The 25175-nt window shown below is 43.7% G+C and overlaps 1 protein-coding gene and 1 long non-coding RNA gene across 8 annotated transcripts in view; one reads left to right on the top strand and one right to left on the bottom strand.

Moving 5' to 3' along the window:
• NRP1 (neuropilin 1) overlaps positions 1–25175 on the top strand; it is a 136043-nt gene that overhangs the window by 102340 nt on the left and 8528 nt on the right. For 2 of the 4 annotated variants that reach the window (XM_059404376.1, XM_059404375.1), the window contains exons 9-13: positions 2630–2961; positions 7536–7680; positions 10895–10978; positions 15430–15489; positions 21355–21492. In XM_059404376.1, coding sequence (XP_059260359.1) covers positions 2630–2961; positions 7536–7680; positions 10895–10978; positions 15430–15489; positions 21355–21492 — 759 coding nt within the window. Of the gene's footprint in view, positions 1–2629; positions 2962–7535; positions 7681–10894; positions 11000–15429; positions 15490–21354; positions 21493–25175 lie in introns of all 4 variants that reach the window. The other 2 variants (XM_059404374.1, XM_059404373.1) reach the window with 1 other exon arrangement.
• LOC132020199 (uncharacterized) lies at positions 8658–15403 on the bottom strand. Of its 4 annotated transcripts, XR_009404950.1 has the most exons (4): positions 14727–15403; positions 14446–14626; positions 10057–10096; positions 8658–9420 (listed from the first exon to the last, which is right to left on the bottom strand). It is a non-coding gene; the product is annotated as an uncharacterized LOC132020199 (long non-coding RNA). The 4 variants fall into 4 exon arrangements; XR_009404949.1 differs by lacking the exons at positions 8658–9420; positions 10057–10096 and adding an exon at positions 12611–13388 and having other exon boundaries at positions 14727–15393; XR_009404948.1 differs by lacking the exons at positions 8658–9420; positions 10057–10096 and adding an exon at positions 12612–13399 and having other exon boundaries at positions 14727–15391.

Here is a 25175-nt window from a genome sequence, read left to right as displayed (position 1 = left end):
ATAGACCCTCAGTAAAATACTTCTTATAATTTTTTTTTTCATCCCCATTGAATTTGTTCTGGGTTTCCAGATCCCAGCTTGGAGCAAATACTGTGACTGAATTATAGGAAGGAGTGCTTAACAAAAAATGACAGCTGCCTTTATTGTGCTCATAAGTTGATTCATTCAACAAATATTTATTAAGTAAATACCATAGAGAAACCAGGCTTGAGGAGTCATAGAAAATTTTTAGATATGGTGTGATTCGTGTCTCCAAAGAACTTAAAATCTGGTGAGGCAAATAGTGGCACTCCAAGAGCAGAATATGGTCATCTGTATAGTAGAGATGCAGATCAAGGGCTAATAGGAAGTCTCAGAAAAGGAGAACCACACCTTGTTGGAAAGACGGGGAAAATTGTAGCACTTGAAAACGGTTCAAGATTTTTAGTGGTTTAGATAGTGAGAAGGGCAAGATTATGGGGACTTTCAAGTGGAGGGAAAGGAACAGAATGAGAGAAAGCTTCCCTCCTTCTCACCACGATAAGGAAGTGATTTATTTCACTTGCCTCTAGAAAAATGGGGTAAATGAGGAGCGGCTTTGCAAAACCATGATCTGGAAAGCCTGGCCAGCTTGGTTGATAGTACATGCATAATTCTTGGTTGAGCCGGGACTGAATGCTTGGATAAAGAAATGACATGACCTGAAATGTACAACTCATGTGGAAAGTATCTGAGTAATTCATTCTTAAGGGCAGCTAACATGGACACACACAGTTTAATTGCATTAAATATATGCCTCTCAGTTAAGATGGTTATATTTTTAAGCTGAATTTTAATTATATTATGCAAAGTTGAGTATTTCAAAGAAAAATAGGTTATCGTTCTTATGGATGTCCTTGAAAGGAGAATGATTGATCAGTTTGTTATTAAGTCACCAATCAATTAATCAATGACTGATACTCTCCTTACGCTCAGAAGCGATTTGGGCTGCTGTAGAAGATACAGAAAGTTCTGATGCTGTTCCTTGCCTTTGAGGATTTTCTAATCTAGCTGTGGAGACAAGATGACCAGTCTTAAAAACAAGGAAAGAACAATTCAATGCAAAACCCTGTGCTACTTCTCGCACGGACCATCATATTTCTGAGGAGGGAGACTTCAGAACAAAGGCTAGAGTAGTTGGGGAAGTTTTCATGAAGAGTCTGAGGCTGGCTTCTAAGGTTTTAGTGGACCTTACTTCTGTCTGCAGGAGGACAAGGAGCAGCAGGAACATTTTGATCAAAGGCAATGATGATGATTAGAGAAAAAAATGGATTAACTGGAATATACTGTCAGTAAGAGGAAATAAAATTAGAAAACAGTGTGAAACCAAAATAAAGGTGTCAAAAGCTGGATAGAGACCAGCTGATTTATATGGTCTTATAAATAGTAGAAAGCCATAGAAATTTTCTAAAGCTCTTTTATTATTGTGGTAAATATGCATTACATAAAATTTACCATTTTAACCATTGTAAGTGTACAATTGAGGTGTGTTATGTACAATCACAGTCCTGTGCAGCCATCACCACCATCCAACTCCAGAGCTTTTCATTATCCCAAACTAAAACCCTGTACCCGTTAAATTCTACCTCCCTATTCTCGCCTCCTACCAGCCCCTGGCAAACACCACTCTACTTCCTCTCTTTATGTGTTTGGCTATTCTAGGTACCTCATATTTGTCCTTTTGTGTCTGGCTTATTTTACTTAGTGATGGAAGATTTTTGAGCCTAAGGATGATATTGCAGAAAAATGTTTAGGATAAATGAATCAGCAGTTATGGGTGGTATAAATTCACAGCTGGGGTCTGACAAGACAGCCAGACCATTTAGCACCTTGGCCTGGAGGGCACAGACCAGGATGATGCCGAAGGAAACAGGGACCACAAGCCTGGGTCAACGGACTTCTTTTTCTTTTTCTTTTTTTCTTTTCTTTCTTTCTTTCTTCTTCTTTTTTTTTTTTAAAAAAAAAACAAAACCATGACAGATTTACATAGCAGAACAGGAATGCCAAAATGTAAGATAGGGGTAGACAAGATGACTAAGCAGGAACTAGCTGGTTGGCAGTTCCACTGGTCAAAACACAGAGTTTGGTAAAGAGATTCAGTATCAAGGGAAAAGGACCGTTTGGATTGGACACGGTACATTTGAGATAACAATGGATATTTGTGTGGAAAGCTCCTAATGCAGTTAGAACAAGTGGTGGTCAGGACAGCTTCCTGCTGTTGAAATTACTGATTTCACATCTTCCACCTGTCATAAACTGAACCTCTGTTGGGCAGTGCCTGTACTAGATCTGGGAATAAGTTCTGGGTACCAAAGATACTGGAACATCAATACTTTGACATTAAACTTGGAAGAACTCAGAAAGAGGGACGTGTATGTCCTTATGGAAGATTTTCTTAATTGGAACGTGTGTCTGGGAGGGGAGTTCTGCAAGTGTAGGAGAAAAGTTTGAGGGAGGGAAAGCTCTGGTTTAATATCAAATGATGCAGAGACTTACACATTTGTATGAATGGATACAGACAATGGGCCGATTCAATCTGTGGTATTCTCTTTCTAAGCACGGAGGCTTGTAGAAAACCATCTCATGTCATCTATTTCATTCCACCCTCTAGATTACCCTTGCTCCGGCATGTTGGGTATGGTGTCTGGACTTATCTCGGACTCCCAGATAACAGCATCAAACCAAGGGGAGAGAAACTGGATGCCTGAAAATATTCGTCTGGTAACCAGTCGCTCAGGCTGGGCGCTGCCACCCGCACCCCACCCATACATAAATGAGTGGCTCCAGGTGGATCTGGGGGAAGAGAAGATTGTGAGGGGCATCATCATTCAGGGGGGGAAGCACCGGGAGAACAAAGTGTTCATGAGGAAATTCAAGATCGGATACAGCAACAATGGCTCAGACTGGAAAATGATCATGGATGACAGCAAGCGCAAGGCTAAGGTGAGGTCCAGGGACTGGGGATGAAGTCCTTTCTCGAGTCGTTGACCTAGGTCAAGGACCTCCTGCATTTTCCTGAAGAAGTACGACTTCGTATTTCTTTTAAGCCGTGACATCAGTGGAGGTGTTTGATGGTGTCCATAAGACCCCCATTCTAGGGAACCCGGAAATGAGGTACTGAACATGGTTTCTGAGAGCAACACAGGATAGCATTGCTGATCACCGTTCCTCCCTTAGGGAACAGCAGAAAGCTCAACACTGAGGAGACACGGTGGCCCAGAGGTTGAGGGTCTGGGGGTTGACAGGGAAACCCAGTAGAAACTCAGAATCTCTCTGCAGATCCTAATCTGTTAGCACCCCCCCATTCCTTTCCCCTTCTCTCACGCTTCCCTTATTTAAATGTTTTTGAGGTTTTTCGTTGTTGTTGTTTACTTTCTACTTGTGGTGAAAGACACATAACATAAAATTTCCCATGTTAACCTTTTCAGCTGTACAAGTCAGTGGTTTTAAGTACATTCATATTGTTTTGCAAACCATCTCCAGAATTTCGTCATCTTGCAAAACTGAAACTCTAGACCCACCGAGCAATAGCTCCCATTCCCTGATCCCCCATCTCCTGGAAGCCACCATTCCATTTTCTATCTCTATGAATTTGACTTCTCTAGGAGCCTCACATAACTGGGATCATACAATATTTGAATGTTTATGACTGTCTTATTTTCCTTAGCACAACGTCCTAGCATTGTGGCAGGATTCCTTTTTTCTTTTTTCTTTTTTCTTTTTTTTTTTTTTCAAGCTGAATGATATTCTTTTGTATGCATATACCACACTTTGTGTATCCGTTCATCCACCAATGGTCCCTATCATTGCTTCTCCCTTTTGGCTTTCGTGAATCGTGCTTCCATATGTTTTTAGTACATTGGAACCTTTTTAAATATGGTTGGTTCTTGACCCAGTGGAAAGGGAGATATTCCAACATTCCCCACAGATCTTCTTTAGTAATTATGTTTTAGTTGGACTGATGGTCAAACTTATTTGCATATCCTGAGCCCACAACACCAACCAGGAGAGGACACCCAAGAGTATGCTGGGGGGGACCCGAGAGCTGGTTTGAGGATGAACTAACAAGCCTCAGCCTGTCCATTCTGTCTGCACTGTAGGAATGGTATGCAGCCATCAACACACCCAACACAATTGGCTTTCCATGCTTGCTTTGCCCAAGACCCACTCATTTTGTGAAAAGATCTGAGCCCATTGGCAGGAATGTTATCCTTGCTCCCACTCTAAGCAAGCGTGGGAATATGGCTTGATAAAAGTGACTCAGGCCAATGGTCTTGCGGACAGGAGACAAAAGCCCGCCAGCACCGCCAGCTCCCCTCTGTCCAGATGTGAGGCTCTGCAGAGACCTCTTGTCCCCCACGGCTGTGATCAGCACCAGTGTGGCAGGCCACCAACAGCCACGACGCTGTCAGAAATGTAAGAATTTCTCTCCCATCTCACCCCTGCTTCACTTGTGGTTTCCAAAATATTTCCAGTTTTTGTTTTTTTTTTTAATCTACATGCAGCTACTCTCTTTCTTATGTTCATTTCATTTCCCCCCTTTTATGTCTGGCTCTCTTGTTTTGGTAAAAGAAAAAAGTGAAAGAAACATCAGACACTGGCATTCCCCTAAGAGCCAATCTCTTCTGAGGAGTGGTGAGCCTTCCGACTCGATCACCAAGTGAGAGATTACCACACATCAGCAGGGCCAATGCTGTTGTGACAAGTTTGTTCTTCAACACAAGGGTTCCACGGGAGAAAGATAACCAAGTGCCTTATGCTTTGGATAAGATGCCCTGTCGCGTCTGCAATTAAATCCAGAGCTAAAACTATCGCTCTGGGGTAGTACTTTGCTTACAGAATTCCACCCTAAGCCAGGACACAGTTTTCAATTCCAACCAAAAAACTCCGTTCATGAGTACATGAGATTTTTCTCCTCAAATATTATTTTATCCATCATTATCGTCTTCCTGTGATATTTAAAACCACAAAACCGTCTAAATTATTTACATAGAGTCCAGTCTGCGACTCCTAGTATGTCCCTCTCCCGACATAAAATCTTTTAAGATGCAAAAGGGCACGGGTAAAACCTTCAGGTTAGGAGCATACCTATTACTGAACTGTATGATGATATTTAACCCATTATATTTAACGTATGTAACAATAACGTATACAATGATATTTAGCATATTATATTTAAGCTTACAAATGAAGGTTACCTGCGTAGAATGCCAAGTATCTTTCATGTAATACTAGAGTGAGCACTGTTTTTATGAATGAAACAGGACTTTGAAGGATTGAAAAGACCTTACTTCTCACCTGTAAATATTGCGCAATGTTTGATGCATATAAGAGACACTCTCAATGATAAGGTGGTTTGATTTTCCTAATCCCCCTACCCCACCTCCCACCCTGGACGGGATTAAGAATGATGGCTATCTTCCGGTAGCCATAATGGACAAGGTATATCAGAGTCTCTGCATTAACTAGACTTCTCAGGAGAGGAGAGGGGATCTAAGGTCCCAGAGCTCTCTTCTTCCAGAACATGATTAGTAAAAGGACACAAAGATACTTCACAAACAGCCTCATGTTAACAAAGTTAGCCCAGTTCCATATGGCTCTTTACTGCTAATACTCTTCCCAGCTCATCCCCGTCAGCTTTTATAATGTTTTTATACATTGTGCTAATTCTTGACTCGAGTTAAAATGAGAAGAAGAGCCCGGATTCCATAACTCTAAGTGCTTTTCTCCTGTGATTGTTGGAGCTTTGTTAACATCAACAGAACAGGCATGTGTAGCAATGTTGTTTTCATCATAATTATACCTCGCTGACGACACTTAATTGTGCCTAACAATAACGTATGTCAGATTCTCAGTGACTGGAAGCCAGCTATGTTCCATCAAGAGTGCAGAACCCCAATTGTGAATTTACTATTATTTACGTGAAAATAATAGAAGGAAGCCTTAAGGGGGAGAAGCGGGGCTATGTTAACCATGTCCTTTTAGATTCCTGGAGGCTTTTCTGAACTGGAAAAGGGTGATTAATTTCCTTCTAGAACTCAGAGAACCTCTAGTCATGTCACAGCCCACATAGTTGTTCTCTCTTCTCTTACATGTGTGCCCCCTTTAGCCCTGATATTTCTCCTGCTGAATGATCCCATCTTTTGCTGGTTTGGAACATCTTGACCCAGCCATTGGGTATCGTCCCCGCTCCTGACTGACATGGCCTGGGGCTGGCCATCCACTCAATCTGATCTGCTAGGTTTGGTAGTCCAAACTGCAATACATTTAAGGAAACATAAGAAAACTAAATATATTGCCTTGGTCATAGACCTCAATTTCCTGAATTTAATGAGATTAGACTAGATCCTTTCTAAGGGCACCAGTCAAGACTACATAGGTTTGAACCCTGGTTCTGACACTTATTATACCTAGAGCCATGGGCACATTACTCAACTTCTCTGTGCCTTATCTGTAAGCTGGGTGTAATGATAGAACCTACCCGAGGATAAAATGAATTCTTCTATTTCAAGCACTTAGAACAACGCCTTGCACCTGTAAATATTGCGCAATGTTTGATGCATATAAGAGACACTCTCAATGATAAGGTGGTTTGATTTTCCTAATCCCCCTACCCCACCTCCCACCCTGGACGGGATTAAGAATGATGTTGAGAGAAGAGGACATAAGAAGTCTTATCTGTTTCTTGCAAAAGTTATTGTTCCAACTTCTTACGATTCCACTCAAGGATTTTGACCTTCCGGTCTGTGTAAAAAGGGGACTAAAATAATCAAGTTGCCGCACCGGCCATGGGCTGCCTGGCTGTGGAAGAATACGCCACAGCGTATTCAAGTTAGGAATGTACTTCATTTACTCTGCAGTTCAGCCCGCCCTCAGGACCTCACTCCATGCTCAGGACCCTTCTTACCTTCCTGAGATGAGAAGGTCTTTTATGTACAAATGCCTCCCTCCCACGGGTGGTACTGCTTCAGTAAATAGCAATTTCAGAGTGTTGGAATAACACCAGTTCCTGACTAAATTGTGTTTGCACGGCATTACGTTTAATATCTCCTACTTCAGGAGTTTAATCCCTTCTATGAGTCTTAGCAAAACTAGGGCCGGCTCCTTTAAGAGGATGTAACAGGCATCGTTGTTGGAAATGTGCTGTCTATTCTAGCTCTGAAAAATGGCAGCTTCTCTTCCTGAGTTATCTTCCTCCACCTCAAGGAAGTAGTGGAAGTGTCACTTCTCCCAGGCACATCAGCATGTCATTGAAAACGTGTCTCATTAAACCCTCAGCTTCTGGGATAGCATCCGTGTGTGCTCCAAAGCTTCTGAGAAATGATATCTGTCACTTCTTGGAGAAGCTTTAATTGTTGGGGTTTTTTTTCCCACTTCCTCGTTTGTAAAAGAGGTGTCAGCCATTTATGAAGCGATGGGATGGAGTCTATTTCTCTGCCTTATTAAGAGTCCTGAAGGGGAGACTTTTCTGCCAAAAGGGAGGTTTTATCAGTAATGGCGTTTCTCATACTTCACAGTCTTTTGAAGGCAACAACAACTACGATACACCTGAGCTGCGGACTTTTCCACCTCTTTCCACACGATTCATCAGGATCTACCCTGAGAGAGCCACTCATGGAGGACTAGGGCTGCGGATGGAGCTGCTGGGCTGTGAACTAGAAGGTAATTACAATTCCCAGAGTCCCTTCTAGTTCCCCAATTCTTAAATCTCTTTCTTCATGCATTTATGCCCCTGAGGGTGCTGCTGCAAATGGCTAGTTTTCCCCCGGGTGATCCTGTCTCTAGGTCTGCCAGTCCGGGAGGCTCAACATTCCAGCACACCCCACGCAACAGTGCCTTGGTTGTCTTGCGAACAGTGTTTTGGTTGTTCGCAGAGCTCTCCTCAGGTTCTGTGGGTTGCCTCCTTTGACTTTTTTTAAAAATATTTATTGAGATGAAATTCGCATAATAGGAAATTGATCATTTTTAAGTGAACAACTCAGGGGCTTTTAATACATTCACAATTATTTATGCAACCAAGACATTGTTCTATCTAGTTCCAAGATACTCCCATCACTCCAAAGTAAACTCCCCCACCCATTAGGCAGTTTGCCCTCAATGCCTGGAAATCACCAGTTCTTTTGACTTTTTCAGTCTTGTTCAGCCATCTGTCTGATTCAAGTTTCTGTCTGCAGTGGTAACTACCATCACATCCTAGTGGGAAGGGACAGTTGACAGACTGAAATAGCAGCATTACCCTGAATGAATTTCTCAGACTGCTGCAGAGAAACAAAACTTTACATGAGATAATATGTCTGAATGGGCACTGAGATCCATTCAAGGATATTACTGCGTAAATTTATCATATGAAAGTCATACCAAGGACAAATTCATTTCACACACTGACCTTGGAACTGCATGCAGCTCTGCCCTTTTATCACATTATAAATAAGAGGAATGTTTGAAAAAAAATGATGCCATGTTTGTTTATTGTACTGTCGAATGCTTTTGTGCGTTAGAATTCCCATCTGCCTTAGATTTGAGCATCAATGAGTAACCAACTTTTCCATCCCCATAAAGGTCTTCCTTCAGGTTAGCTCTGAGGTTGGCTATTGTTGGTTCCCAGATGTTAATCAACTGAACATATGCTCATGGTTGTTTTGAAGAATGCTTTTTAATACCACCTTCTCGTGGTTTCAAAATTATTTGTGTTTTGAGCTACCCAAATATAATTACATTCTTGAGCACATTAAACATCATAAAACTTTGCTTATGCACTAGAGAATCTCAAGCTATAAATCACCATCCTAGTGAATAATTCATAGCTACTTTTGTATGTATTTATTTTAAAGTAGGCCATTATCTCCCATTCTTTATTGTGTAGTTGTTTCTATATCTGGAGCCATGTCCAGACCTCTGAACTATCCAGTCACAGACTAAGAATGACTATGTGCCAGGACTTTGGCAAAGGTACTGAGAAAGAGAAGAGACAGGCAGATCAAGCCAATTGCAGACATGTTCATTCCATTGGCTAAGAAATGTGCTCCTCTGGAAAAGGGAGTCTGCCACTATGGTGCAAGTCATGAGCCTGGATTCTGGAAAGCAACACTGATTTAAGAGGTGGAATGAATTGTTGGTTGAAAAGACTGAGGCTGGTGGCAGTTTGCCAGTGTCCACTCTTTTAGTGAGGTAGAAATAGTTGGTGAAGAGATTTGCTGCAGATGTTTCCAAGCACTCACAAAAGTGAGGAAGTTGCTCGGAGCCATAGGAGAAGCCAACATCCGGGGAAAGTAACAAAGCTTTTTGACGCAACTGGTGAAAGGGAGTGATTTGGTTTTTGTTTATTTGTTTGTTTTTAATTCCTTAAAATGATTAACATCCCTTAGTAAATAACTACTCCATGCCTTACGCTCCAGAAGATACCTAGAGGAACAGAGAAAGACAGGGGGTTACAACTCAGCCTTGCACACGTGCCCATCCTACTTCGGGCTAGCATTTATGAGAAATAATTAGAGAATCACAGAAGAGAAAATACATTCAAGTATTAAAGTTGGGATATTAAGATTATTCACTTTATACTTTTTCAGTTTAAACCATGTCCTACCCTGGGTCTCTTCCAATGAAGCACTCCTTCTCGATAAATACCGTAAGAAGGATGAATAGAGAGTTTTAAATACTTGAAAGCATCACGAGCATCTGGGCCTCCAGGAAGGGTTCTCTTGATTCAGTGATAGTGACAAGTGGAGTCCAGAATGTGTGCTTGGCATTGTACAAAGTCTACATTGTACACCTGGACGGAATGCACATTCTCCCTAGTTATTATTGGTGTGTGTCCTGGACAGTTAGGGAAGTTGAAACTAGCTACGTTTCTATATTTGTCGTAACTCTGCTCAATAATTAAGCACAATTACAAAGAGTACCAAATTTTTATTGAGGAAGAAGCAGTTACCAATACAGTTCTACTGGCCGGAAGCTCTCAGAGAACAGTACCCCCCCACACACCCCCACAAACCCGCTCCCAGTGTCTTGTCTGGTTCTCAGACATCAAAAGAGCTGTACCTTATCTCAAGTCTTGTAAAGTGAAATGTAATGCCGAAAACTGTAAAATATTAAACAGATTGCAAGAATGAGTAACAGGCAGAAAAATAATAGACCAAACTAAATTTAAAGAACTTCAAAAGCCGTCTTTGATTAATGTTGGCTACTTTTCAACTACAAGCTCAAAGATACAGGACTACCTGCCAGGGTTGGAATGCAATCCCCTAGGGAGTTCAGGGAAAATGACCCCAGGATATCTAAGATAACTCCTCTCAAACACCTGCTCCCGAGAGGGGGGTCCCAAGTTGTGAAGCTTACTTAAAGGGAAATGGATTAAATCTAATTTAAAAAAAATAAAGAACAATATTGTCCTAAAAGAGAATCTTGAAACTCCCTTTTGGGGAAAAATTATAATACCAATTTAGCAAACTTAGCAAATCCTAAGAATGTAAAAGAATTCATGACAAGCGAGTTCTCTAGCACGTTGAAAATGAAAGGAGAAACATTTGAAGCAGGATCTCTCTCGTCAAAATTCTCAATTCCAGGGTCATGAATAAATAACCAGTGAGAGAACTCAAGCACTTTTCAGAAAAAGGATGTTTATGTAGATTACAATGTATAAAACGCTAGGGCTGCCAACTCTCCTCGGCAGATAGTGATCAAATACCAAAACAAAGCGGTCCCCAATGCATTCTGCTAAATCCAAGTATATTTAGTGCCTGAAAGAGAGGCAAGCCATGCCCCTGGCCTTCTTACCATGGATTAGAGTTTTCTGCAAAGGCGTTAGCGGATTCCCTAGCCAGAGCCCTGTAAGTACATTGCAGAGGTGTGAGATCATAATCCTTGGATCTCGTTTCAGCACCTACAGCTGGACCAACCACTCCCAATGGGAACCTGGTGGATGAATGTGATGACGACCAGGCCAACTGCCACAGCGGCACAGGTGATGACTTCCAGCTCACAGGTGCAGAAACCATCCTCATCCCATTGCTGTGCCATTTCAGTCATGTTGGTGTTGAGACCGGCTAGTTCCTGTGTGTGTGTGTGTGTGTGTGTGTGTGTGTGTGTGTGTGTGTTCACGTAACTCCTCCCGGCCCTGACCATGGCCGGGGTCCGGGTGGTGGCAGAGCTTCAGCGCCATCTTCCTTCCCTCCTGCTGTCCTGCCATCACCACGCAAAACAATAATTTGAGCCATGTCCAGAGTCAGAGGCTAGGATGTTCTTACTCGAATAAGAATTTCTCCACCATGGCTAAATGTGCACGACTCATCCTTATCTCCAAACCCCCACCCTCATAACACACGCATGACCCATACTAACCACACACTTTAGAACGTTTCTTTTCATTTTCTAACCAGGGTGAAATGTTGTGAGTGGAACCTTTACCCAACGAATTGATGAAATTGGGCTTCTATTTGAGATGCAGCTTTTAAGTGGGGATTTTGTAAATCCTGTTACATTAAAACCTACAAAGGCAGAATTAGTTCTTATTTCACATCAGGAACAACTAGCAAATGTATCAGGGATGGTGTGTGCCAAATACCTCACTAATTAATTTAGGGTATTACTCCGTAACATTCTAAAACCTTGAGAGCTCAAAAGTGACCTTCTCTTCTCCTTGGAATGGCAGAGGAAATATTAGACAAGGGGGGGGGGAGGGGAATGGGATTGTACCAGTTGGAAATGCGCCAAGGCAGTAGGATTTTCACCCGATTGTGGCCAAAGGCACTGTGGGACCTTTACTGCCACCTGGGTCAAAATGCAGTTTCATCTAGCATCTGACTCTCATTTTACATTAAACATGAGCCCTTGGCTGCAGGTCTGTATTTTCACCCAGAAGGGACTCAGAAAGCCCACATAATTAATTTCCATGGGCGAAACTGAAAGCGTTCCCATCTAACTTCCTAAGAGTGCCATGTTATTGGCTAACACATTAATATGAAATCTGCAAGGAAACGTCCCACAGTACATTTCCAACTCCTTCAAAAGCTCTCCTCTGAAGGAACGAGAGAGCCCCACTCTCAGAGAGAATAAGGGGTCAGATCGAGCTCAGAAATGTTGTACCATGAACCGGGTTTCCATTTAAATCCCAGCTTCTAAGGCTGCCCCCCTCCAAATCTCCAGGATAATCGCTTACAGTCATAGGGCCAATAAATGTTACCATGGGCTTCTGAAAACAAATCCCGTATGTAAGTAGCCACAAGCCACAAAAACTAATTAATGCAGAAGCATTTTCTTTGTGAGATGTCAAGTTCAAGCTGAAACCCCTACAGCTGGTATTAAGAACAGAGTACCATTCTATGAACCAGGTCCTGGGGAACCTTCCCAGGATTGCTTGTAAACACCCTGCCACAGACCTCAGGGCTTTCGTGGACCCCATCACACATCCGTAGTGAAATTCCTCCTAAAAAGGAACGACTATACTCATCACAGTATACCCTTTCAATTGCCCTGTTGTGGAGAGGATTCTTTCTTTATAAACCCTAAAGTGGTCAGTTAATATTGATTAGAAACAAAGCCTCAGATTTACTCCTCGTTTCAGAACAACCAACCTTCTTATTTTTGCATCAGTTCATGACTGAATCAATTGAAACTAAGGCCTTTGAATGAAACAGGCAAGTATGTTAGCCTGGAGCAAATTATGTATGGCAATGAGTAACACACCACAGAAAATGGGTCGTTTATAGTGGAAACACTGACAGTCTTCTAAGAGTTACAAGTTTATAGTTTATCTACTGCATTTAAAATCATTTATTGGTTACACTGAAAAAAGTTCTAATTTTTTTTTTTCATATTACCGTGGCAAAAAAGAAAAGCCATTTTCTCAAGTCAGCCCATTTGTCTCAGTATCTATAAATACATACATATATTAGGAACTTCCAGAGGTCTTGTTAATACCCGCTCCCTGCCCCCATCAAGAAGAGGTGATTTCAGTAGGAATCTCATGTTTCAACTTCATTTATTGCATTAACAGCCAACTTGGGTTTTGTATTTGTCTTTGTTTTTGTTTACTTATTTTGTTTTATGGAGCTATGGGTTCTTCTTCTCTGAGAAAGGGTGTGCTCATGTGTAGATGTTTTTGTGGGAAGCAGAAGCCTCCCAACATCTAGGGTGTGCTCTCGCATAGGAACAGCTCAGGTCTAGGCTCGGGCGCAGCTCTGCACCTTCCTTGCTCCTTCTGTCACAGCCTTTACCGGCAAAGCCTCAAACTGGGCACGTTGAGTATAACAGAGCTGAGGTAAAAGCATCCTCACTTTAACCTTGAGCGGAGGGAAAGTAGAAATTAGGATGAATGCTCTCTTGCTCAGTGATTGGTTCTTTCATGTAGACAGCGTCACTTCAATCTCTCCTTCCTGGGGTAACGCTTTGAATATAGTGGGAAATAAGTATTTTAGCAATATGCTTGTTACTTACAAACAACAGTGAATTCCAGGTGAACTGTACCGAATGCATGGAAATGAGGAGAGATTGCGCTCTCCTGTACTTGCTTGCCAAGGTGAAAATTCACCCCTGAAGTTACTCATTTGCAAATGCCTTTGAAGTCATTAGATAATACAATTGGTTTCAAAGGCACCGGGAGGCCAAATTTCACATCAGATCTGTGTGTACTCAACAGCGGAATTTGGCTCCCAACCTATAGCAAAACTGATAATGCATATCGGTTTTAAAAAAGTGAATTTTCACCTTGAGTCTTTCTCCCCTAAGACCACTGGGAACAGAACGCTAATGTATTCTGGCCTCCCTCCAATTCTGCCATTATAGATTCACCTTCTTAACCCATAATATATAAAATTCCTTCTTCCTAGCGCCTGCCTCACTGAGGCCACGCACACCTGTGACCGCTCATCCAGCATATTTACGGGGAGACCCAGGGTAACCTGACTTGATACTGCAGTCGATTAGCTCCACACTCTTCCCACCATCCCAAGAGTATGATTTTACAGCTCTCTGATTCACGATCGGGATGATTTCTGATCTGTGGGAGCTGCGGGGCCTGGGCAGAATAGAAATGATCACAGAGCTTGACTGAGCAATACTACTGGAAGGTGTACGTTGACACCGGAGAACCGCCTCCAAAACTCTCCATGATGTGCATGAGCCCACCCCATGCCCTGCCCCCGAGTCTGCCCAAGGTCTTATCTCTTGGGGCAACAAATACATGCTCTCTGACTATACCAGACACTCTCAAGGAGAAATGGCTTTTCTCAAATACCTAAGCAATAAACAGCAAGCCAGTGTCTCCCACACGTAGTAGGTACTAACACTCATCTGAGGAGCTTTCAAAAATTCAAATTTCAAGGCTCTGGACATGCTGGTTCGGTGAGGTCTGAGGAGGATTAGTGGATTGGCAACTACAGCTTCAGCAGGCCCTCAGGTGATTCTTATGGTTGGCAAGTTCAAAAACACTACCTTAAAACAGAGGTTTAGGGGTGCCCAGGGGGCTCAGTCGGTTAAGCGTCTGCCTTCGGCTCAGGTCATGATCCCGGGGTCCTGGGATCGAGCCCCACATCAGGCTCCATGCTTGGTGGGGAGCCTGCCTCTCCCTCTCCTCCTGCTTGTGCTGTCTCTCTCTCTGTCAGATAAACAAAATCTTAAAACAAAACAGAAAAAAACACAGAGGTTTAATGAGGAGGAGCAGAAAACAGAAGCACCAAGATGCAGTACAAAAGAGGGGGAAGCTGAAATGTCACCTGGTTCCTTCACCCGGAATCCCAAAGTCAACCCCAGCTGATTGGAAGCTGATTTGGTTCAGGAGGTCATCCGCGCCACCTTCCAGGGCTCCAGGCCTGTGACGCAGTGTTTCTGCTCCTGCCTTCTCCCGCAGCTTCTCCAAATCACATGCTGGGCAGAATATTTGTCCTTGGGAAAAACAAACCACTTCAGCTGCTAAAGAAAGAAGGAACTCCTGCCACCCACGTGAAGCTTCAGTTTTCCAAACAGACTGTGGGGAACAGCCTGGCGCCGCCCCTGAAGGCGCGCATCTGAGACCTTGGGAAACTATTTGAAGCTCAGAGCCCCAGGTCGAGTTTAATTCCCAAGTCACTGAGGACGTGTGGAGGCTTTGGCTTTTCCACGGTTCCAACTGTGTAGCATGCTTAGCCGAGGGAGTCAGGGAATGCCCTTGGAACGAAGTCTCAGGCCCTCTGTACAGCCTGGACGCTTTTAGGAATACATATGTTGAGTACAGAATCGTGGTTTATGCGCGCTTGATCTTGTGGTGGGTAAAATCTCAGTAAAATGGTTTCCACGGGTGGAATTAAAGGAAGGATTTTCTGGGGAGAAGGTTTGCCTTGAACAGTTGTACCTGAGCATACAGCATTTCCTTACTGCATATGATGCACAATACTTCCTCTTTCTGATTTTCGTATGTTACTTTTTTTGTGTGTTTTTCAGGCGGTACCACTGTGCTGACCACAGAGAAGCCAACCGTCATAGACAGCACCATACAATCAGGTATCAAAAAAATAAAAAACACAAAAAATAGGGTAGATTTCATGTGTGTCTCTCCCCTCCCCCGGCCCCCAAGCCTCCTTCGCCGTGCTTCTCGGTTTCAATTTCTCTCAAAGTCCTAGAAGAGAGATGCCACGCAGCATCTGGTCTCCAAGCATGAGCCATAAATATTGCTTTCCTTCATCCACATGTATATGCAGCAGGGAATGAGGTTTCCTTCTCCATCAGTAATTGCCAAATGGTGACAATCCCAGCTCTCGACGGAGGGAACTGGGTAACATACTTTGTTTAACGCAGCACATCTAGGACATGGACTGTGTTTGCAAACTCCAGGAGAAGGAAATCTCACAGGCAGCAGCCTGACTATTTATTTTCATCACAATCCTGCAAAACCGAGACAGGCAAAGTTTGTCAGTTCTGCCTGCCACGGAGTTGGCAGTGTGACAACAGCGTTTCCAGTGGGCGTGCCACGAAATGGGGGTGCCGGAAACCACGGCTACGATGGTGCACGGGAGAGCGGCGCCCCAAGGAGCACCCCCCCTTCCCCGCCTCCTTTTATTAATAGAACAGCCTAATGACTTCTCAGACCCGTGACTTGCTGTTTACGGGGGCCAGCGGCAGTTAAATGGTAACCCCCTCCTTTTGTATTTTGTTAGGATTCTGTAAAATTCTTCCCCATGGACACACACGAAGGGAAATCATCAGTGCAAGCAATCAGAGTTTTTAAATACTTTCAAGTTAATCATTAGAGTAAGGTGAACAGGTCAGTTTTCCAACTTCTCCCACTTCCTTTATCGCAGCGCACTGAGCCTTGGCCCCCACAGTCATTTATTAATGGGGCGTGTGGTGTATATCAATGTTTCCTCAACAGTATGACACTGCCCAGTGAGGCAGAAAGTAGAAAGGGCTGCTCTAATTAGTATGCTTCCTTAAAGGATGCTGCCACCATTGACCTATTAAACTGCAAAACAAACTTCTCTTTGGTTGAACTTAACCCCGAGTTTCCCTGCGGTGGGCTCAGGTTGACAGAATTCCTGTGACCCCACGCCTCACATACCCCCAGCGACCGAAAGGTGAAACAGAAGAGTGTCTGTTCCCCTAAATTCGGAAAACACTGTAGTCCAAAGGACATCTTTCCAAGGTAGAAGATAGGGCCTTCGAGTTTGCACCATGACCCTGCATGGACCCTCAGGAGTCCGGCCTCTCCTGTGCATCCTGCCTTCCCTGAGGGTCCTGGGTCTTCTCGGTGGTTCTCTGTAGAGTAGCACCAGCTGACTCTCTGGGACCCTCTGTGATAGGGAAGAGGGCTGGGGGGACATACTGAAGTTCTGGTAACCTGACAAACATGTTAACGGCCCTATTAGTTTTTTTCTCTTGCCAGAGTTAATTAAAAGCCCTCTGAAGTTGCGAGAGAACTTACCTCATCTCTTCTGTCTTCTTGCCTATCAAAAGAGCTAGGGATCATTGAAAAACTGAAAGTTGACAACAGCTCTGGAGACAATAGAAAGGTCTACACCAGATTCCAAAGTGGGGTAATTTCCCCCTGGATGTTGAAGGTCAGCAATGGCTTCTTCAACACATGCGGTTGGTGTATGAGTTCAAGGGCCAGCCATCCAGTGGGGTGTGCTGTGGTCAGAGCACAGATGGGCAAATCCTGAACCAGGAAGACCCATAGCCACCACCACCTGAACCAGCTCATGTCAGACCACAGGACTTACTGAGAGAGGGGGTCTGCTCTGGTTTTGAGTTCCACGGTCATCCCAGAGTCCTTTCTAAATCAACTCGGTTTCTTGTTTTTCCGTTGTCTGAGTCATGAATCTGTCTCCCAGTGTTTGCGGATAATGGACCTTCTTGGAGGGGTTCTGTTCATTGTCACCTTCTGGCTAAGCCCATGGTTAGAGCAGTTCATGAGGCCTTGCGTGTATACCAAGTCCAAGGCCAAGTCTGGCTTTGAGGTGTTCACCCAGTGGTGGGACCCACCGCTCTGATAATTTGATCCAACTGCTCTGCAGGTTTCAGATTCTTCGGGCATATTTACAAGCAGCCAGTTGGACCCCTAAACTTTCATCTAGTCTGACTTTGCTGAAGCCGTCACAGACTTGAGCTGAGTCTTAAGGTTTCATTTTTGAGGATTCTTATCAATATCATAAACTCGGTGGGCATAGAATACTCATATACTGTCTGGGTTGTGATCAGACCCATCAAAGCCTGTTAATGCTCTCCCAGACAATGATGAGAAACCCTGCATTTTCCAGCGGGCCCCCCCGGTATATCTTCAAACACCCCTAGAGCAGCTGAGAGTCGATTCGTGACCCGGGATTGTAAGGGCTTGAGTACCTCCACTTATTGGACTGAAAGATCTGTCTGAGAGTAAGCTAGTTAACATCCTCAAAAGAAGTTCTGAATGCCAGATTCCAAAATTAAATCCTTGTGCATATATGGTGCTAATGATTCAAATGCGGGCAAAATAGGTTCCTCGAGTGCAGCTGGGCTCGGCGCACAGCGGCTATAAATTTGTTTTAAGTTCAGAATATTGTTTCATGCTATTTTTAAGAGTCAAGAAGGGATTTAGCCAGATTATTCCCAATGAATTTAATGAGAATTGTGCAGTCACAGGGCCTGGGTAATATTCAGAAGACTGAAAAGTCACTAACCCTATATACTTACTTCATTCGTCCGTTTGCTTTTTTCTCTTTCTTTCTCCTCTTTGCTCTTCTGCTTCTCTCCTTCTTTCTTCTTTCTGTCTCTTTTTCTTTCTTTCTCCTCCCTGTAAATGTGTGATGTTTTATGTGTCTTGTAGCCTTTCTGGCCAGGCCTGAACTGTCAACATCTTCTCACTCTACACCCCTCCCCGACCATATGCATGGATTAAAAAAAAAAGAAGAAGAATATTTCTTCTAAATTAACAAGCTTGCCATAGATTATATTGATGAAGTTCTAGAACCTAGGTGAGGTTTGGTGGGCTGAGGTCCGGAGCCGATGACCAAGAAAGAATTCTTGAGACATCTTTGGTGCAAAATGGTGGTTTATTAGAGCACGGGGACAGGACCCGTGGGCAGGAAGAGCTGCGGCCGCCCCGGGTTGTGAGGGGTGGTTGGTTATATACGCAGGAGTTGGGTAGGTGAGGACAAAGGGTTATTGGGGCAAAGAATACTATCAGGATATTGAAGGCTTAGTTACTATCAAGTAAAGACAATTGAGAGTCTCCTGGTGGAATGTTACATTCCTGCCATCAAGCATCCTTGTTAATGAGATTTAGGTTTAGAAGAAATTTAACTTTATTTACTTTTCCTTCTACCTCCACCTCCTTCGGTTTTTATGGAGGGAAGGGTGACATTAGGCTTGAGAAACTGAGTTCTGTGTCTTTGGAATTTGGGCTATTGATAAGGTAACTTCTTTGTTTGTAAATCTCAAGGACATTTGCAAACCAAGGGAGACTCCAGTCTTGTAGGATTGTGATCTCAGCAAGTTAACTATTTATCGTTTTATGGCAGTCAGGGGTGCCTGAGGAATGCTACACCTATGGAGGGGAGCGGGTGAAGGGGGGGGTGCAAGGCGCCAGCTCTTGCTTTGTCCTCAGCCAGCCTCCTGCTCCCTCATCAATATGATCGGGACAAGAAGATGAAAGGGCAGTAAAATACAAAAGGTTAGAGCAGATCCCCTTGTTAAAGTCACAGAATCAGAGAAAACACAAGAAGGTCAATGTGGACAGTCGCTCAGGGCAGCTGCAGAAATGCTTGAACCCTCCTCTCAAACAAGGCTGTCCTATGTCCTAGTCATAGCAACACATCCAAACTCCTAGATTTTATGATATCACCAGAATATTTAGAGCCAAAATAATGCATGGTGTGGTTTCTATACTATATGATAAATTTAATGTATTCGCCAGAAATACAGCCAGAAATGTGTGTGCTGTAATGGCTCACTGCCCTCCTGCCTATGCTCGTCTTATAAACTACATTTAAGGAGGAAACCCAAAACCACATACATATTAACATTTTCCAATATTAACATTTCCTAACAGGAGATTATGCAACAGTACATTCCAGGTTCCTGGGTGTTGACATCCAAGGTCGCTCAACCATTCAGTCACTGTTCGATAGACTGTAGTTCATCTGCATAATTCAATCTTGCTGCGTAAAAGAGTGGTAAATTTTGGAGAGGTTTTCTCATGCTTTAAGAAGCCCTATTTCATGGTTATGATAGACGAGACATGAAATATATCTCTCCAGTGACACCATAGCTGTGAAATACAACCCTTCTGCACTCACAGAAAGTATGCCCCTTAGCACATCATGGGGCTGGCCCAGAGTGGCTTTCCCCAACTGGCTCTGCTCACCCTTTGGGAGGTCTTACTGTCCCTGTAAGGGAGAGCCCATTCTGCTCGGTTTTGACAATGCATAGGGTGCATTCCTTCCAAAATTCCACATTAGCATTTGCAAAAGGTTCCTTGGAAAGAAACATGTAAAGTAAATCATCCTTTATCTATTCAGTAAATCTTCCCACAAAAATCCCTCCCACCATTGTTAACCTGGGGGAAGGGACGATGGCATCCAGGTTCCCAGAAGGCGGCAAGCAAGCTCTGTCGTGTTAAACACGGACAAAGTTAAAGAATAGATCAAAACAAGATCTGATCTGAGCCTGACCCTAATACACCATTTCAATACTATACTTCCCTTATTGTACATACGAATGGTTTTGAGACATGTTCAAGATCAACTGGCAAGATGCCCTAGGCACCTTTCTCTCCGTTTCAATGCTGCCATCTTGTGGACTACCTAAACTCAATGAGAAGCAGTGACCTCCCTTCATTAGGGAAAATAGTCCCTTTGTGTGTTTAATTTCATTTGGGGGGAGGAGTAGGACTGACCAAAGCATGAGAACTTTTATCTTTAGGATTATTTTAATTATTAGCTTCAGTTTACTGAAAACAGATTCCAAGGCACAATGATTTCATTTCTTTCATACTTAAAAAGTTAAGCTACGTCAAAAAAAAAAAAAGAAAAGAAAAGAAAAAGAAAAAGCGAGGGAGAGTAAAAAGTAAAGCTACAGAGCCTTAAAAACACAACGATCAAATAACACCTTGTAGAACACACAAGACAAATAATTCCGGAGAATACATTCATACTTTCTTTTCAAACATTTTTTTTAACATTAAAAGAAATGTTTAAGGTGGCAGCTCTTTAAAAATGCTTGGGCTCTACGCGAACCTGCACAGAGGTTTTAATTTACATGTGAATTTTAAAATTCACTAAAAAGGCAGAAACTTACCCTTAAAATTAATTGACCTGATACAAAGCACAGGAGACTAAATAACCTAATGCTTCAGAGATTTGACATAAAGACCAGAAGCATTACCCAGTGTGGTGAGAATACAGATAGCCTCGAGAATGAGACGTCCAGCCAAGTCCCATTTCTAGACTTTTGAGGTTCATGAGTCAACCGGTACTCAAGATACTTCTCATTGGTGGATATCGATGTATATGATTCATCCTCAAGAACAGAATATCTTTCATATTAAATATCGTGGGCATAGGAAGAATGCTATACATGTAACATGTCTGCCTTGGAAAGTAACCTTCCCGGTTTTTTTGTAAAACCAATTTGACAGGCAGTCCATAATCTTTTTAAAGCTGGATTAAAAAAAAAAAAAAAATCCGAAACGTGATTTTGCAAATATTTTGACATCACCATGGGTCTTTTGAGTTTCCTGGTAGTCCTGGGTTTTGTGGTTTTCCCAGAATTTTCAACCAGACGTTAAGTTATATAAATTGTGCCTTTCGTGAACAAATTAAGGGCCTTGCTGACCTCAATGATTAAATTTGTCTTTCTCTGCTTGTCTCTATTTTTCCTTTCCACCCACTGCAGAGTTTCCAACATATGGTTTTAACTGTGAATTTGGCTGGGGTTCTCACAAGACATTCTGTCACTGGGAACACGACAATCGCGTGCAGCTCAAGTGGAGTGTGTTGACCAGCAAAACCGGACCCATCCAGGATCACACAGGTAATGCAGAGTTCACTGCGGCCTCGGTTTCTCTGAAAGAGAGAGGGGACCCTGTGAGGGGTTTCTGGGCTCTGTGAGATGAGGGGTGTTAGAAAACACTCCCGAGCATTCACTCGTGCTTTCGTTTCCTGGAATTACCGAGATCTCCTTTCTTAGAAGAGATGGTCCTACTTCGGGTAACAGACAAGGTTGATTAAATCTGACAGCGGATGGCCTTTTGGAAAAATAGCACACTAGGCAAAGATGTGTGACTAAGTACCTGTTTTATACTCTTCCTGCACCATGTTCATGGAAATTCCGAATACATTCAAAAGCAAAGAAGACTTAGTTGACCTGAACCCTCTACGCATATGACCCAGCTTCAACGGGCACCGACCGAATCACAGGACTGTTATTTTATCTTGAGCACCCCTGGCTTTGGATTATTTTGAAGCAAATCCAGGCATATGTCATATCATTTGTTTTGCAGCTAAAGAAACAATATGTGAGGCTCGTGCCCCCTCTCTCTTGACCCTTGCAGTGGAAGTGGAACAAAGTGGAGCAGAATTCTTTTTCTTTTGAGGAAGACTGTAAATCTGGCCCGTTTTTTTTCAGAGCAGGTGGAAACCTCACCCTGCCCCACCCCATCTCCTATCTTACTTTCCTGCTAGGATTACTTAGCGGCAGAGGGATGGCCTGGGGTGGGGGGGCAGTCACTAGGGGCTGACGGACACTCCAGTGAACTCTTTGTCTATCTTTCTTTCCCCTTAGTCATACTGTCATCCAGCTTGAGATGCTGCCTAAAGATTGGACGGTTGTCCTCACAACGCCCACACGTACCCAGGCTCCCACACGCTCACCACAAACACTCAACCATCGCCCTTCCCTCCGACTCAGTGAAACTTACAGGACTGTTGGCTCGAGAGGTGGCTTCCCAAACGATACCCCGGAGGGCCATTTGCTGATGCTGAGAAATCTCATTAATCAAAATTCCCCCATGCTGGGGCTTTGGATGAGTGGGTCAGTGGGCCAGTGGATGGGCAGAGGGCACTTCATGCCTTTCCCATTTTGTCATTCACTTTTCTTTTCCCCCAGTGAATATAACCATTAAGTAGGTTGAATTGGCCTCCTTCCACCACAGCCACCTCTTTGCCTAATGAGAATGACAAGGAAATTGGATAAAATTGGACTCCTTCAATTCTGAGACACTTTCAATTGAATCTTAAGACAAGCAGTTTTAGAAAACTTAAAATACTTTGACTGTAAATGGCACTGTACATATAAATGGCATCAAATTAACCAAATGCAATTAGCCAAAATGAAGGCAGTAATGGTGGAAAAATTGATGCAAAGTGAAGCAAAATGGCTCAGTAGGATCTGACATTCAAAGGAGGTTAAAAGCTATGTTAGCCAGAGACAAAAGCTAAAAGGCTCACAGAAGTAAAGTGCTAATTGAGAAAATGAAGACAGAGTTCCTGACCCAGAACTGTGATAAAACCTCTGAAAGGAAGAATATCAACGCTTTATGAGTTGAAGTATCAGAAAAGGAGGGCTTGTCTTAGAGGAGCAGCTGAGAAGTGTGATTCCTTCAGAAGCATTTGTTTCTTTTGTTCTCCCAGACACCCAGATTTACTTGGCTGTGGTGCCAGGTCTGCTCTGATGAGAAAAAGCCTCCCACGGCCCTGGAAACACGAGCATTTGCTGAGAGAGGGGGTTGAGCCCTACATCTGAAAGGCAGGGACTTGATAACGTAAAGAAACTAGATAAAAAAGGGCCTCTTACATGCACACAGACGGACGTTAGACGGTGTTCCACATTTTGCAGATCAGACATGGAGCTTTCTTTAAATTAACGCGATCTAGGTAAAATATCCTGCTGTCCAATTTGGAATTTATTGGAAGGAATCCCACTTGGTTTTCTGCATTTGACTTTTAAGAGGGAAGCTATGCACCTCCTTCCAGAGGATTCCTGAAACCCAGCATCTTCTCTGGTTCGTGGAACAAGTGTTCTTTGAGGAGCCCTATTACTTGGTACATGCTGAACTGGAGATGTGGAAATAAAGGGGGGGTGGGGGGCAGCAGCTCACAGTCTGGTTACAGGTGGGAAATGATTACCATGCAGGGGGTGGGGGTCCCAGGTAGAGGTGAGTGGCGATGGGAAAGAGAACTTGGCAGCTCAGAGAAAGCAATTGTGTCCCAGAGAGTCTGGGCAAGGAATGGCATGTGCGGACACGGAGGAGGGATGGCCCGGGGGGTATGCAGGACAGGCTCCTCTGTGAAGCGGTTAGCTATATGGGGCAGGGGACGGTGCAGCCTCGGGTGCCCTGTGAAAAAGTGTGCCTAGACTAAGGGTAGTGGAGACGCCAACAAACTTCGAGCCGAGGAGTGACATGAGCGTGTTTTTCAAAGACCGCAGTGGTGTCACGGCGGAGGCCAGGAGAAATTCCCAGGCAGTCTTCCTCCCTCTGTCCAAGACTGGTTTTCTCCTCCTTCCTACCACCTCTTCTCTGATGGGCCAAAATAAACGTCATGGGCTCCCTCGATGTGCCCCTCTATTTGCAGCATCTCCAACTTCGGGATTTTTCCCTAAGCATGGGGGACCAGGACCCTACTTGCCTCAGTGAGATGGCGCTGTCACATGGTTAAGGAACCACCACTTGGTAAAATAGTGGGAGAAAGCAAACCCCAAGAGCAGCTGGGTCCTCGTGGCCACGAGGGAGCGCTCTGTAAAGACCGTGTCAAACGTGCCATTGGAGCTGTGAATTTTATTTCCACCTCCTTTCATTATTCCACCCGTTGGTTTCCTTTCTTTCTTTCTTTCTTTTTTTTAAAGATATTATTTATTTATTTGACAGAGAGAGATCACAAGTAGGCAGAGAGGCAGGCAGAGAGAGAGAAGGAAGCAGGCTCCCTGCTGAGCAGAGAGCCCCATGCGGGGCTTGATTTCAGAATGCTGGGATCATGACCTGGGCCTAAGGCATAGGCTCTAACCCACTGAGCCACCCAGGCGCCACCCCCCACCACGCCCCTCCCCCCGTGGGTTTTCTGAAGAGGGTTTTGGTGCAATCTCATGTACGCAGCCAGGGGAGGGAAGCAAGTTGCCTACTGACACCCCCACTTCCTCCCGGACACCGTGGACACAGGCAAGAAGATACAAGGACGAGCCTACATGTGCATGGGGAAAAAGGATCTCACAAACACGCAAACCCCTTGGGCAGCAAACAAAACATCCCGCTGCCCACTGAGGCCCGAGCATCACATTCACACTTACCTCAGGTGAGGCATTACAGTAGGCATTTCTATTTACAGAGCAAACAGTGAAACATGAGTTGTGTGTGTAGACCAGGTGGTGGCAGGAGGAAGTGTTCCCACTGGGGGTAATTAAAAGCAAAGCCAAGAGTAAGTCCTTGCAACTCGGCAAGGATCTATGTCACCAAAATGGCACATTCTAATAAGCCTTAAAAATGCAACCTTGCCTCTCCTTGAACCAGAAGCCCACATCAAACAGGAGTGAGACTTGTAGCTGAGAGTCAAACTCTCAGGAGCATGTAAGGAATTTATAAGCCATTAAAACATGCTAGGGAAAAAACACGTGAATTTGGGGGGGGAAAGGAAATCACTAGATGATTTGGAAAAACTGCAATGTTAGTACTATCAGGCAGTTATAGTAACCAAAGTATCATCACCCAGCTCACATGGTAAATA

Source organism: Mustela nigripes, chromosome 6 (genome assembly GCF_022355385.1).
Source record: "Mustela nigripes isolate SB6536 chromosome 6, MUSNIG.SB6536, whole genome shotgun sequence".
Classification (NCBI taxonomy): Eukaryota; Metazoa; Chordata; class Mammalia; order Carnivora; family Mustelidae; genus Mustela; species Mustela nigripes.
This window is presented reverse-complemented; position numbering and strand designations above follow the sequence as displayed.